At 40.7% G+C, this 15,293-nt stretch overlaps 1 protein-coding gene across 3 annotated transcripts in view; it reads left to right on the plus strand.

Moving 5' to 3' along the window:
* Positions 1-15,293, plus strand: part of bcas3 (BCAS3 microtubule associated cell migration factor) — a 525,512-nt gene that overhangs the window by 494,156 nt on the left and 16,063 nt on the right. Inside the window, exons 23-24 of one of the 3 annotated variants that reach the window (XM_057839609.1) lie at positions 4,342-4,518; positions 8,101-8,132. In XM_057839609.1, coding sequence (XP_057695592.1) covers positions 4,342-4,518; positions 8,101-8,132 — 209 coding nt within the window. Of the gene's footprint in view, positions 1-4,341; positions 4,519-8,100; positions 8,133-15,293 lie in introns of those variants that run through there. The other 2 variants (XM_057839610.1, XM_057839618.1) reach the window with 2 other exon arrangements.

A 15,293-nucleotide genomic window follows, 5' to 3' on the forward strand; every position in this document is an offset into this window, starting at 1 on the left:
AATACTTTGGTATTAATATCTTCATTTATTTTGCTTCTGGTCAGATGAGACAAAAGTAGAACTTTTGAGGAAAAGGCATCAATATAGAGTTTACAGGTGATAAAAACAAGGCCTTCAAAGAAAATAAGGTCTCCACAGTCAAACATGGCGGAGGTTCCCTGATGTTTTGGGGTTGCCTTGCTACCTCTGGCACTGGACTGCTTGTCCGTGTGCATGGCATTATGAAGTCTGAAGACTACCAACAAATTTTGCAGCATAATGTAGGTCACAGTGTGAGAAAGCTGGGTCTCTCTCAGAGGTCAAGGGTCTTCCAGCAGGACAATGACCCAATACACACTTCAAAAAGGACTAGAAAATGGTTTGAGAGAAAGCGCTGGAGAATTCTAAAGTGGCCAGCCATGAGTCCAGACCTGAATCCCATTGATCAACTGTTGAGAGATCTGAAAATGGCAGTTTGGAGAAGGCACCCTTTAAATCTCAGAGACCTGGAGCAGTTGACCAAAGAAGAATGGTCTAAAATTCCAGCAGAGCATTGTAAGAAACCCATTGAGGGATACTGGAAGCGGTTGTTCGCAGTTATTTTGTCTAAAGGTTGTGCTACCAAGTACTAGGCTGAGGGTGCCAATACTTTTGTCCGGCCCATTTTTGGACTTTTGTGTAAAATGATAACGATTTATTTATTTTTTCATTATCTTTTGTGTTTTTTTCATTGCAAGCAAAATAAAAAAATATATTACTACCAAAGCATTTGTAATTGCAATCATTTTCTGGAAGAAATTGAACATTATCTGACAGAATTGCAGGGGTGCCAATACTTTTGGCCAGCAGTGTAGCTGTGGTCTTCCTGTGTAGAATTTGCATATTCTCTATAATGGGGGACTAGTTTCACACATGTTGGATAAGGGCCACTGATCTCTTTAAACCCAATCAAGCACTAACTGTGTTAATGTCAATTAAAAGACAAAAGTTCATCTGAACGCTATTAGATTTGTAGCAGGCATTTACTGAACATTTTGTAAAGAACTGTGCCTGTAGCATTATCAAGCAAATAATTTATCTGTGATTTGTAGAAAATTGACACCCATATGGAGATTTCTAGCTCAGGTGATTCTGATTAAATTTACTCTCTTGCGAACACACAAACAGACACACGCACACTAATGCAGCGGGATTAAATCTTAAAGGAAAGTAGCAATGGCTGTGAGGATAAGTAGGGCCAGTAAATGGGCCTAACATCTGGGTGGTTAGTGCCTTTAATCCCCCTGGATTTGAACATGATGGGGTGACAAAAACAAATCAAATACAGTATGTTTTGAAGTCCATCTCATGTTCCTAACAATTTATTGACAGAAATGATCTTGGAGTTGTTGGTCTCAACATTATTCCACTCTTATTCTGAATAGTACTGTCACTAAAGAATCTTTTTGGAATCGATTATTCCATCGATGAATTGAATAATCCCCTTGCACATTTTTTTTTTGTTTGACTGTGAGTTGGAGCGCCTGAATCAAAGTTCTTATTACAATATTTATCAGACTAAATTGCTTTGGAGTATTTGTCGCATGAGCCAAAAAATGCACAAGAAAAAAAAACATACGAGTCGCTCTGGAGTATACTGTATTATATGGCATTTTCATAGGAAATTTTATTTGATAAAATACAACACCAAGAATATACATTTCATCTTGAGAGGCAATTTAATATGATGTGGTAAATGACGTGCGGAACTAAGTAAGGAGACAAAGTACTTCGACCGGCTGCTCCTTGTGCATCAAACACTGAACTACTCCGAAAAAAATGCTTGCTCAGCACACGGGTAGGTCAATACTGAACAACACTACTCTCAGAAACGGTGCTCTGACATCAACCTTTCAGAAACGGCGCTCTGACATCAACCTTTCATGAATCCATGATAAAAAATTTATTTTATTTAGAAGTGTTTTGATTGCATGCCCCACCCACAAAAAAAACCCTCTTAAGACCGTTTCTATGGTGTAGTCCATAATTGTACGATAAATATAAAGTCATGATAGATTTTATACTATGGGAATCTATGGATGGATTGTGGTCATTACAGGATCAAAAGCACAAGTCTGGCCGTGAAGTCACGTGACGACAGCCGAGTTAACCCAATTTCTGAGAGCCAGCGACACCCAAAAGTGGTATTTGCGATGTGGCAAATTGGATTTTGCAATGTGGCATTTTTTCTTTGCCATTTGGCACTTTTTTTTTTTTTTTGCCATGCGGGAAAATTGATTTTGCCATGTGGCATTTTTAGTGGTATGTGGCGAAATGGATTTTGGTTTGTGGCATATTTTTTGGGGTATGTGGCATTTTTTGGGGGGGTATATGGCATTTTTGCAGGCCATGCACGTCCATGCCATTGACGGCTATGCACATCCAAATTTTCCATTCATTTTAAACGGCAGAAAAACATGTGTGGTTGTGATTTTTGACTATACACTTACCATTAGAGCGCATTGACGTTCAACTGGCACCCAAGTAAGGTTATGCCATTGATGGCTATGCACGTTCAAATGTTTTCATTCATATTAAATGGCAGAAAAACATGTGGTTGTGATTGTTGACCATACATTTTACATTACAGCGCATCCATTTTGCCACATACCAAAAAAATGCCACATGTCTAAATACATTTTGTATGGCAAAAAAATGCCACATAGCGAAAAAACAATTTTACCACATGGCAAAATCAGTTTTGCCATATGGCAAAATAAACGCCACATGGCAAAAAAAATGACACGTCAAAAACCATTTGCCACATGGCAAATACCACTTCTTGTTCTCGGCCCTGCTGCAATTTCTTAATTTAGGAACAAATCTTCATGTGACTTAAGCCAAAAAGGCTAGTCGGACTCTTTCAATTGACGGCATCCTTTACCACGGGTGTCATCTAATGGGTTCGAGGTTTGCCCCGATGACAGGCACCAATCAACTTACACACCTCCAATTGGCGGCTCAAAAACAGAAGCACAGAACACGGATTCTTGAAATTGGATTCAATATCCCCTGCCTCTCCCCGGGCATGGGCAAAGTCAAGTCCAGTCTCATTTATTTATATATCCCTTAATCAAAACAGATGTCTCAAAGGGCTTCGCAGGCCCACCGTTGACAAAAAATGACAATATCCTCTGATCTGAATCCCCAAAAGAGCAAGGAAAAACCCAAAAAAACCCACACAGGGGGAAATAGGAAACCTTGGGAAGGGCCACAGTTGGGAATCCCCCCACTCCAGGATGTCCAGGCAAAAATAAATAATGAATGAGCAACAAATAGGTCAAAGTTTTTACACTTAATTTTCTAATTAAAAGAGGCGCATAGAACCTCTGTGAAGTTGCCCCCCCATCAGATGCAAATTTATAGAAAAATTTGGTCATTCGTTTGTGCTTGTTCGTGCTAATTTTTTTTTTTTTACGTTTGTGCTGCTATTGTTGAAGAATTGTTGATATCTCAAAAATAATACCAGCACAAACAAAACTTTTTTCAGCACAAACCTAGTACAAATGAATGACATAATGTTTCCATAAATTACGACATTATCACGAGTGTGACGAGAAGAGCCATCATCCAATCTTTAGCTGTCTATTTTTTTGAAGGTTCATCCCCTGAAACATGTCACGATTGGATCGCTCCCAAATTGATATGTGGGATATATTCGTAGCGGATATAAGGAACAATCAATCTGGCGCCCAAGGTTACAGTGTCCAAAAAGTCTTTGTACATAGGGGAATTCAGTACTTTATTTAATCGTATTCCACTGACGTCAACTGAATTTTGCAAAGCGCATCGAATTATGTGTTGAAAATTATTTTGTGTTAAGAAGCAAGTGTTTTTTACCATGTACCGAGACTTTATGAACACACTGTAAAGATGCAGCTGGCAATCCCTTCTCACACTGGATTCTTAACTATCGTGGTGGAATGCAAGGTGTATGGATGTCTTATTACTAACAAGCGGGAAAAACAAGGAATTTTGCCTGTCTAAACCTGTTAATCACGAGCATTCTTTTGATAGCATAATATTACAGTAACAACAGTCTGATGTTTTACTCAATAGCAAATGGGGCTTGTGAGGGAAGCCCAGTCAACGACTTAATGTCAAATCTGACTTTAATGCGGGGGCGTCCATGTAAATTTAAAAGAGAGATAGATGTGTCAAATACAAGACGAGATACAAATATTACAACACCGGAAAATGATTAAACTTTACACTTTTGCTCCAGGAACCATATGTATTTTTCAGCTGACCACTGGAGGGTATGCTAGAACAAAAAAAATCATGTGTTTCCTACCATATAATAATTTAATGTTTTATTCACAGATACTTTTGATGGATGTGGTGTGACCCTTCTGGAGATATGTGGAAGCTGGCCTGAGACCTTTGGTTTGCCCCGGCACAATATAAGCTTCACTGATGGCGGTGATGAAGGCCTCAGCGAGAGATTGGCAGATGCAATGTCTGAGTTTCCTTCTCAGGATGTAGAAAGGTCTGCTACAGGTCAGTAGAGCTACAAACAACACATCCAAAGGTTTTTCACGTGACATCAAAGTACGTCCGCCCATATTGTGTGCTGCCATTCTGGAAGTCTCACACTCCGCCTAGTTCACATGTTTTACCTTTGAAAAGCTCGAAAAAATTCAATTGGCCGGACGAACACGAAATGTGGAAGTTTTGTATTGCATTTGGCTGTTCAAATCTGCAGAATAAATACAAAAATTTGCAACTTTACCGGGCCCTGAAAGAGAAGATGCAAAATGAAAAGTGGTTGGCTCCAATCAAACGTGAAAACTGTCTGTCATCCATTCCAACCGTTGAATATACTGTATATACATTGCAGTAAATCAGAGTAAAAACAAGAACAACAGTGATCCCTCGCTACGTCGCGCTTCAAACTTTGCACCCTCAGTCCATCAATTTTTTTTTTCAATTAAAAACAAAAAACTAATAACACAGATGAGCTTTCTCCAGCCGATCGCGTAGTCTCACGCTCCTTCCCTCTCCCCCCTCTTTGTTCGTCAGGCGCGCACTGGAGTTGCTTATTAAAGTTAACGATGATTGACAGATATTTGGGTTTGATGTTGCCAGAGACACAAACGTCAAAGTGCCGCGTGTGTCAATCATTGTTTAACTTGTTAAGCAGTTGTGTGTAAGTGAGAAGCTTAAGCGGATTTGAGTGGATTCACTCAGTGAAGCATTTAATAAAGTCAAACATTTTTCTACTACGTTAACTTGTACTTTTTACTGAAACTTTTACTTTAAAAGTAATTCGGTGGGACAGTAACATGTTTAAAACTTAACTCACTTAACACATAATTACTACATTTGAAGTGTTTAGAAACCAGTTATTAAAATATATATATATATATATATATATTTTTTTTTTATTATTATTATTATTATTATTATACTTTGGGGAAATAAAATGAAAAAAAACATGTCTTATCTGTATCTCTTTCCAATGCTAAATCTGCATTAATACATTGAACACACGCACACACAAAAAAATTTGGGCAGGGGGTGCGCTATTTTGTGGTTTTTTCACTTATAGCGCAGGCTTCTGGTCCCATTAACCGCAAAAACGAGGGATCACTGTCATTTCTTTCGTGACTTGGAATATTGGGTAGATACGACTGTCCGCCCCCTACGTACTGCGACAAGGGAAGTCTCCCTACTTCCTCGCAAAGAAGTAGTCGGGTACTCATACCTAGATGGGCCGATATTTTGGTCCAGTCATACTATCAATGGGGGCTTACAGGGGTATGAGAAGCAAGGTAGTGAGCCCAAATACAGGGGAGTTGAGAGGGAGGCAGTGAAGGTGTGAAAACTCAAATACAGGTTTATTAAAAAATAAAAAAATAAATTAAAAATTAAAACTTCCAATTGCCTAAAATGATTAAAGCAAAACAAAGCAAAACAAAGACAAAAGAGAAAAACAAAATTACACCACTTACTTGGAGGCTTGGAGCAAAAACAAGAAACTGGCAGACAAGGAAAATACTAATACATGAAATGAACGCTGAACATTGACAGCACATTGACAAGGTCTGACTAAAAGACGGGATCTTAAATTCACACACACTCACACATACACACGTGGCGAGACAATTTGATGCACCAGGGAGAAAGCGAGAGCCAGAGAAGGAGCTCACTAGTGAACTCATGAGGCAAGCAAACACAGCTTAATCAGAAGGTAAGGTCACACTCATTCATTCATCATCCTCACGAGGGTCACGGGGGTGCTAGACCCTATCCCAGCTAACTATGGGCAGGAGGCAGGGTATACTCTCAACCAGTCGTCAGCCCGGACTTCATTTAGGTTTGTCGCATGGGCAAAACTGTACACCCATTCATTTATCTACTACAACAAGAAGAGAACGCATCCATACCCAAACAAAGCTTTTGTTTGTAACTGAACATTTTGGCATACACAGGTTGCACAAGTAGTCAAACTCCTCCAGGATGGCACATCAATAAGTGCCTTTGCTAGAAGGTTTGCTGTGTCTTTCAGCACAGTCTCTAGAGCATGGAGAAGATTTTAGGAGACATGTAGTTACTACAGAAGAGCTTGACAAGGCCGTAAAAGGTCCTTAAACCCTCAGCAGGATCAGTATCTGGCTCCTTTGTTCAAAGAAGAACATAATGAACACTACCAGATCATCTACAAAATGATCTCCAGCATGCCAAAGGTGTGAATGTTTCTGGCCAAACAGTTTGAAACAGGGTCCTCGAGTACTGTAGGGGGCCCTGTGTTCACTGCCCAGAACCTTAGAGATCACTTGGCATTTACTATAGACCACCAAAATTGGCAACGACGCCACTGAGCTTATGCGACAGATGTGAAAGGGTCTGGAGGTGCTGTGGAGAACAATTATGCTACCTGCAACATTATTCAGCGTGACCGGTTTGGTGGTGGGCCAAACAGGCATGAAAATGGGTCAGAGGTTAAAAAGGTGAGAAGGGTGTGAAGGAAATATGTTCCGATATACTATACAACCCAACAAAATATTGAGCTCTGTCGACCCAAACTGTGTTTCAGTGATCTGCAGAAGCCACCCCACAATTCAATTTGATTACAATTCAAGATGCGACGATTCGATTATTGAATGATAATCACAGTATTGGCGATGATCATGTTTGTCACGATTACACTGGTCAAGTGAGACCTGGGTTACTCTTGATCCATGACAATGCCCGACCTAATATGGCTGGAGGTTGCAGGCAGTTCCTGGAGTATGAAGTAATTGATACCTTGAAGTAGTACCTTGAAGTAATTGATTGACTTCGCCCCCACCTTCGCCTGACCTAAACCCAATAGAAAACCTCTGGGACATTATGTCTAGGTCCATCCGGCACCACCAGGTGGCTACTCAGTCCAGGAGCTCAGTGATGCCCTTATCCACACCTGGGCAGATATCCCCCAGGACATCATCCGCCATCTCATTAGGAGCATGCCCCGACATTGCCAGGCACAAGCAGGTACAAGCATGTTGGGGCCACACAATTGGCTGAGAATCATTTTGAGTTGCTACAATGACATTTTGGGAAAATGGTCCAGTCTGCTGCATCATTTTTTCACTTTGATTTTTGAGTGTCTTTGATTCCCCCCCCCCCCATAGGGTGATCGATTTCATTTCGATCAAATTATATGGCATTATTTTGGGACTAATAAATCCCCTACTTATTATCGGGAGAAATATTCAAGATAATTTCCCCCTCCGTTTAGATCTGATGTGTTTTCTAAGTGTTCCTCCACAGTATTTTCTTGACCAGTGTATTTAACTCAAACTGGAGGGTAGGTGATAAGATAATGGAAAGGTTCAAACGTCAAGTTACGACAAGTTAGAAATATGGTCATGCCTGGAATTTGGATGCTTCGGTGGAGGCCTGCGCTTGCATAGTGTTGCTGTAGTTTTTATTTGTGTTGTTCTTTTATCTGTTTTGTTTAGCAGATAAACACAAATAGGAAAATATGAAGTTAGGTTTAAAAAAAAAAAAAAAAACTGCAGGGACACATTCTCCAACCTATGATAAAACCTAACTGAACCTAATGTTTTCCACATGTGCTGTCTCCAATGAAAGCTTTGCTGATACCAGTGGAAATTGACTTCATGGTAAAGAACATCTGTGCCATTCTGGCAGACCAATGACCTTATTTGTGCTATCTATAGTGTATGTAGGTGATTCTGTGCCATATCGCCCTGCAAAACTTGACTGCAACTCTGTAAATTACAGCCTAAGCACTGAAAGGAACCAATTTTTTAGGTGTTGTTTCTTAAGACAGCCACATCAAAAACAGTCGCTGTTATGCCCCATTTCATTGAACTTTGCTTCAAAGTTTGGAATTGCATCAGGATTCACTTAAAATAATGCTGAAAACAGCAGAACATTGGCTTGAACATTTTCTTCTCTAGCAGTTGTCATAGGCAGAAGCTTCTCCTCACCTCTCTTGGGCAAGCTGCTCATCTTACTGTCATCACTCAGACTCTGAGGCTCAACCGCAAGTTGGCTGTGATGTATGTGTCATGCCTTGAGTTAAGTCCTGTCAAGTTTTGCCCTAATGTGTCTTGTCATTGTGATTACCCATTGATTTCACCTGTTGTGGCCTGCTCCTTGTTTATCCACCAATCCGCTGCCTCTTGTATCACCCACCTGTGCTTCATTGTCTCATTACCCCTTGTCTGTGTATTAAAGCTCCCAGTTTCTGTTCCCAGTTTCTGTTCACTCCTTGTTGCGTCATTGTCGATGTCTATCCAATTGTTGTCGATATCTGCGTCTAAGCCCTCATGTTCCTGCCGGGGCCGGATCTATGGGGGGGCCGGGGTGGGCACGGCCCACACAGACGTGAGTCGTGCCCACCCAATCAAAATGTCGGTGTTCTGTTATGCATAAAAGATTGATGGGTTTTGTGATTGAATACCTGAGTTTTATTCCTTTTACGTCTTATTAGCATCATCTAGTGGACGCCTTGATTTACTGCATCCCATGTGCACTTTATTTGAAAGAAACTGTCACACGGATGTGCAGTGGTTGTTCAGTAGGGAATCACACGAAGACGGCCGCAGTCAGTTCGCACCGTCCCTGTGACCACTTTGCCTTGAATTTGAGGTTGCATCGCCGGTATGTATTGTTTAAATGTGTTTAAAAACGTAAATATGTGAATTGTGTGTACTTCAGTGCAAAAAAAGTGTGACAGATTCACTTAGCATGAAACTTGTGATATGTTAATTACCCACGAGTTAGAGGGTCGGCAAAATGGCGTCTCGGGCGCTCTGCTAATTGTTTATTCATATTTTCATATGCAGTTTGCTACAGATAGGGCAGTACATATGCGATTTCATATATTGTGGATAATTTGATTGTGTTGTTTTGTCTGTTTTCTTTAGTTTCACCCTTTTGAGTGTTAATAAACCTGCTTAGACATAGCCACGTCTGTAGAGTCGTTGATACGAGAAAGGTGTTCATAGCCACGACTATCGTGACGGCACAGTCTCTATTTAGCGTCGCACTGGATATAGAGAACGCACGGAGAGTTGGTCTCACCTACTTTTTTATTGCAGGATTAACGGTTACTGTTGGCTGCAACCACGCCGAACAAGAAATCACCAAAACAAGCTGTTTTTCCAACCTCATTTGTTATCCGCGCGCTTCCTCTCTCTCCTCCAGACACATTCTCGCAGTCGGACATCCGGGCATTAATGACGTCACCAGCCACAGCAAAGCGTCGCCATATTGAAATGGGGGCAAAACACGAGTCACAAGGAGTTGCTCTGTCCTTTATTGTAGTACAAACGCGTTGAACCTTTGTCTTATTTGCGGTCTTTTTTTCCATCAGAATGACTAAAGTTGCCGTGTTGAGGTTTGTAACACAAGGAAGAGTTCGGAGCCCCATTTGAAGTTCTTTATTCTTCATCGTGAGAAGAAAAGGACAAGCAAATGGCTGAACGCAATTAATTAAGGAACAGTAAAAGAAGACGGTTCCGTGGACCATTGTCGCCAGTGGGAACCTAAATCCAGGCACATTTACTGTACGTTTGCAGCTGACATTTTATTACTGGTGAGTAAACTTTAATCGATTTTTCTTGCCCCAATTAGCTGCTAGGATTCAATAGACTAAGCATTTTTATTATTACCGTAACTGACAACTTGCAAAGCGTTATTTTTCTTTTGCCATGAACTGCTCTGATCGGTCAATCGGTATATTATTGGCCTGGTGGGAATTGGTTATTTTGCCGTGACGTGTTCACAGCTAAATAACGCTTGGAGGCGAATTACCGGTTACGGCAGAAATGATCACTCCGTATATACTACCAGTTTTCTTAGTTCCTCACAGTACATTTTCCACGTAATTGGTAAAGGTCAACTTACTGGGTGACTTTATGAGGTAGTTGTAGATGTTACCGAACTCCACTGCAGGCAATTCCTTTGGATTGTTTATCCAGCTATCAGCTGCGACTTTGTATGGGCAGATTTGCAGGCCAATACACGTTAAGTTGTAACGCCTCCTCGCGTCTGTCGGCAGTGACTCGTGATAATAAGTCATGTTTAAGACGTTTTTAATGAAAAAAAAGACGCAAAACACAGCTGAAATATATGAATTTCAGACGTTTGTCTACGGATGTTTACCTGTGCGTGCCCCCATCTCAAAATGGCGACACGTTGCTATGCGAGATGACGTCATCGTGACATCACGCCGACAGCGAGAATAAGTAGATAGATGAATGAAAAAAAACAACAAACAAACAAAAAACAAACCCCCCAAAAATTAATGCAGTCTCAACGGGACACAAGCCAGCGTCCTACTTGCGCCGGTCCCAAGCCTGGAGAAATGCAGAGGGTAAAAAAAAGCCTGCATTGGGGGTGCCCCCTCAAGTTTTCTTAGTGCCCACTCTGGTGGGTAAACCTAGATCCGGGCCTGGTTCCTGCATTCCCTGTTTGAGTAAGTTTTAATGCCTATTGTTTGACCCCCTGGCCTTTGTTTGTACTTTGTGTTTCTGTTAATGATCATTAAACAATTTTTAAGTTCACCGCCACCCTGCCTTGCCTCCCTGCTGTTTTCCTTGTGTTTGGGTCCACCTCATCCTCGAAACCTAACGGTATGAATACATAAATGATGTCTTGGCTCTTGGATCTCCGAGGACTTGACAGCCTGCCTTGTTTTGGCCATGCAAGGAAGGCATATTGAATTCGGTATAGATGCGGGAGCAGAACGTGTGGGATTCCCTTTACTTTGACGCCTCTGCCGGCCTCCAAGCGCAGGTCACTAGTAGATGAGCAAACAGCTGCCCAAGTAAAGGTCAGCAGGAGAAGACTGGAGAGAGGACTAAGAAAATTGTGAAAACTACTGGGACGAACAGTGATTACTGGGTGGGGTCATCCTAATCAGTCACCATCAGAGAGGAGTTTAACAAAATCATGGACATCTTCATCATCAGAAAAGTATATCTAGAAAAAACTTTGGGGGGGTAAATGGTGGGCAAGTATGGGCTATAAGAATGACTATGGGGACTTGAAAAGAAAAGACAGAAAAGTATCAAGAGGGCTAACGGTCTTTAAGCAGGCTTGGCGGGCAGGCTGATGGCAGATACAGTTGATGTGCGGTGCTTTTCCTAATGGGTTGTTTTTGGGCCAGATCGTACAGTCACGGAAGTGGTTGGACCCAGTTGCAAGGAACGCAAGCAGACGGTAGTTGGGACAGAAGTTTATTATGATGGGCTGGTCAGCAGTGTGCTGGCAGAAGAGCGGGCATGTTGGCAGACAAGCCAAAAGATGGGCAGATAGGCCAACAGACAAGCAGGAAAACACTGACAGGCAGACGGGTAGGAAGGCAGACAAACAGGCCACTACGGATTCGCTGACTTGGCTTAACACAGTTTAGCTTGACACAACGTGGCTTGGGATGTCTTGGCTTGACACTGGGTAATTGCTCGAGTAGCAGAGGAGACGATCTGGCAAACGTAGTCCTGCATATGATAGTGCTGGAGAGTTTTATACGAATTGCCCATTAGAATTAGTTGCAGGTGTGTCGGCAGGTGAGCTGAGTTGACCTAATGAGTTGGGTGTCGCTGGCAGGCCAAGTGGATAAGGGACTGGAAAAACACTGGTGTGTGACTAGAGTGGGATGGCAGAATAAGGCTATGTCTACACATAGCAGGGTATTTAGCAAAAAGAACTTTTTCAGTGGGTTGGCCTAAATTTTGGACATTAAAAACGAGGCTTCTTAAAAACTCAGTCCAAAGTAAAGATGTGCAAATTCTGCATTTGTAGCGCCATCAAGTTGACACTGAAAACCAAAGATTTAACTGTGGAAACACCACTGGCTGCGACAAACTTTGTTCCTATGTCGCACACGAGACCAACGTTTAGATTTGGTGTAAACATGGATACCCGGACAGTGCGTTTAGATCTAATTATTAGACAGGTGCTTTTTGCTCCCATTTATTTACAAACACTTGCAGGGTTTTATATTTAAGAACACATGCGAAGGATGGGATTATTATGGACAATTATTTTTCGCACATTCTAATGAATGTACTTAAAAACGAATGAATGCCCTTGGCTGTAGAAGCTTTATTTTTCTACAAACATGCTGGTGTAGACATAATTATTTTTTCCGGACGTATTAGAGCAGGATCCTCGGTTTAAAAAAAGATTAAAAATATATTTTTTTTAATTTAAATTTAAAATTTTAAAAAACTACTGGGTGTAAACATGGCTCATACAATGTGACAAAAAGACAGTTGCTCGTCTGCTTGCCTAACCGTCTGCTTCCTGTCCCTTCATTTTGGTCCAAACAACCCCGTGACAATATCTGCATTTTGACACAGTAAAGGTGGAGGCCAAAAAACTTTATGAAAAACAGTTCACTGTACATGAGACTTGGTTAGTCCAAAAAAAATAAGGAAACAAATATTATAAAGTGCTTTGCACATGGGTAGGCTAATCAGGCAGAATACCAGGTTTAATTTCCTGATCGGCCGCAGCTATTTCTTTCATTTTTTTGCGGCCCTTTCCAGGGGAAATTACAAAAAAAACTTTTAGAAGGCCGTCAAGGGGCTGTACAATCGACCACACAGCAAGCGTGAACCATCTGCCTCACTAAATTCTCCTCCAAACGTGCAAAACATTTGAACTAAAGTTTGGTTGTACTTGCCACACGCTACAAAGATGTGGGAAATGTGAACAATGTCATCACAAAAGATCCTCCTATTATTTCTATTCCTATTCTATGATGCTATTCTATGATTCTATGATCATTACTGTTGTGGCCGTTCTATTATCAGACATTAAGTGAGTACTTTAGCATCTCCCGTGCTCACAGGTAAGGCATACGCCTGGGGGACGTGTCCTTCATAACGTTGTTATGTAAAGTAATTAGCTGTTTGGCATATGCAGTGCAGATTTAGCACATGGTGCAAAAGGGCATTCTCCTCAGCTTTTTCCGCTACCCGGAAGATTTGTTTGTCCAATCTTTTTGTATGGCCTTGTAGTAAAAAAGATGCTGCTCAACACCAGTCCATGGCTAGCCTTGCAAACAAGACGGTCCTGCTTGATTCCTTGATTGTTCAAACGGTACCGTCTTGCCAACTTCAAGTGTGTAACCACTTTTTGGCCATCTGATAACCGGCCCAATCAGGAGAAAGAGGCGGGAGCTGCAGACATGACAGGAAGCAACTATCTGCTTGAAGTGGTTCTTGTAGATAGAACAGTTTCCCAGGTTTTGTCTGAAATACACTTACCGGTAATTTACTCATTGAAAAAGGACCAAAGTAAGTCCCTAAAAGCTTATTTTGACGGGAAACGATGTTTTTGCGAGTGTGACAAAAAGCTTCCTCGTCCAATTAGGAGCTGTATATTTTTGACGGTTTCTCCAATGAAAAAGCTCTCAAGTGAATCTTGTCCAGATTGTTCTGTGTAGTATATTCGTATCAGATAACAATCAATCTGGCGTGCCAGGTTGGTCCACGGCCCAATTGCTAGAGAAGCCGTGCTTTGATGATCCCCAGCAGTATACCAACTCACTCTACAAGAGAATGCTTGTGTGCTTGAGTTTGGCATATATTCAGTCACACTGCTTAACTTTGAAGCATCCCTTTTGCATATTTGTGCGTGTGTAACAGCGACACAGTGGCCTTGCCAGTCCAAATGGTTAACTCATTTAGGAAGAGGCAGTGAACTCAAAGAGGTCTTTTGATGTGTATGTCTGAGTCTTAATGTCTGTTTTTTTCTCTCTCTCTCTGTGAATGATAGGTCACAGGATAATGGATTCAGCATCAACTATCCCCCCACCCCACCACCCCAACCCAACCCATACTGCTTATACATACCCCTTTTCAACAGTATTCAGTTTGCCATTCTCTGCTGGGATGTATAACCTCATTTTTATGTCTAACACCAAGGGCGTAGGTTTGCATAGGAACGGTAGGGACATAACACTAGCAACTTTTCGGGATGCTCAAATTGGTCCCACCAACTTTTAAGCAACCTCATTACATAATAAGTTAGTTATATAGGTAATTTAGATAGTCTCCCCATATGTTGTCAGGATAGAATTGACCCCACTAATATTAAATGAATTATTTTCATTATGTTCAGACTTGACCCCTTTTCACTGGCTGAATCTGCCGGTCCATTTTTTGCCCTCAAATGCACGTTTGAGTGGTGGACAACTTGTATTTATGTTCTACATTATTTACAAATATTTTTATTTGCAGCCTATGCTGACTTTTTTCAGATAATCATACATGTATCATAGTCGAGGCGAAAAGTTTTCTTTTCTTGTTGTTGTTGAGTTTGTGGACAAAAACAGTAGTGTTTTACCTTAAGGAAGGGCTCAATTTTTATTTATTTTTTTTTTATACTCTGACGAAGTTTTTTCAGTTAGATTTAATTTATTTATTTAGACAGACAATGCAGAGTGGTCTTAAATCATATGTTTATTTTTTGCATTCCTGGATAGTTAAGAGATTATAAACAAGTAAGTATTTATTGTGTATGTTAATATAATATAATAATAATATACTATATATATATAAATATATATATATATATATATATATATATATATATATATATATATATATATCAAATATATAGTATAAAGTTGTGTTCAATCATTGCAATTTAAATTTGCTAATAAAATCCAGACATTTATTTATACAAAAGTTTTCAAAATGTTTTAGTACTTTATGAAAACAAAGGCTTCAATTGAATGGTGTATCACCTGAACCACCTGAAATATAAGTCAATACAGACTTTATTTGGATTGATCACTT

Source organism: Corythoichthys intestinalis, chromosome 6, assembly GCF_030265065.1.
Source record: "Corythoichthys intestinalis isolate RoL2023-P3 chromosome 6, ASM3026506v1, whole genome shotgun sequence".
Classification (NCBI taxonomy): domain Eukaryota; kingdom Metazoa; phylum Chordata; class Actinopteri; order Syngnathiformes; family Syngnathidae; genus Corythoichthys; species Corythoichthys intestinalis.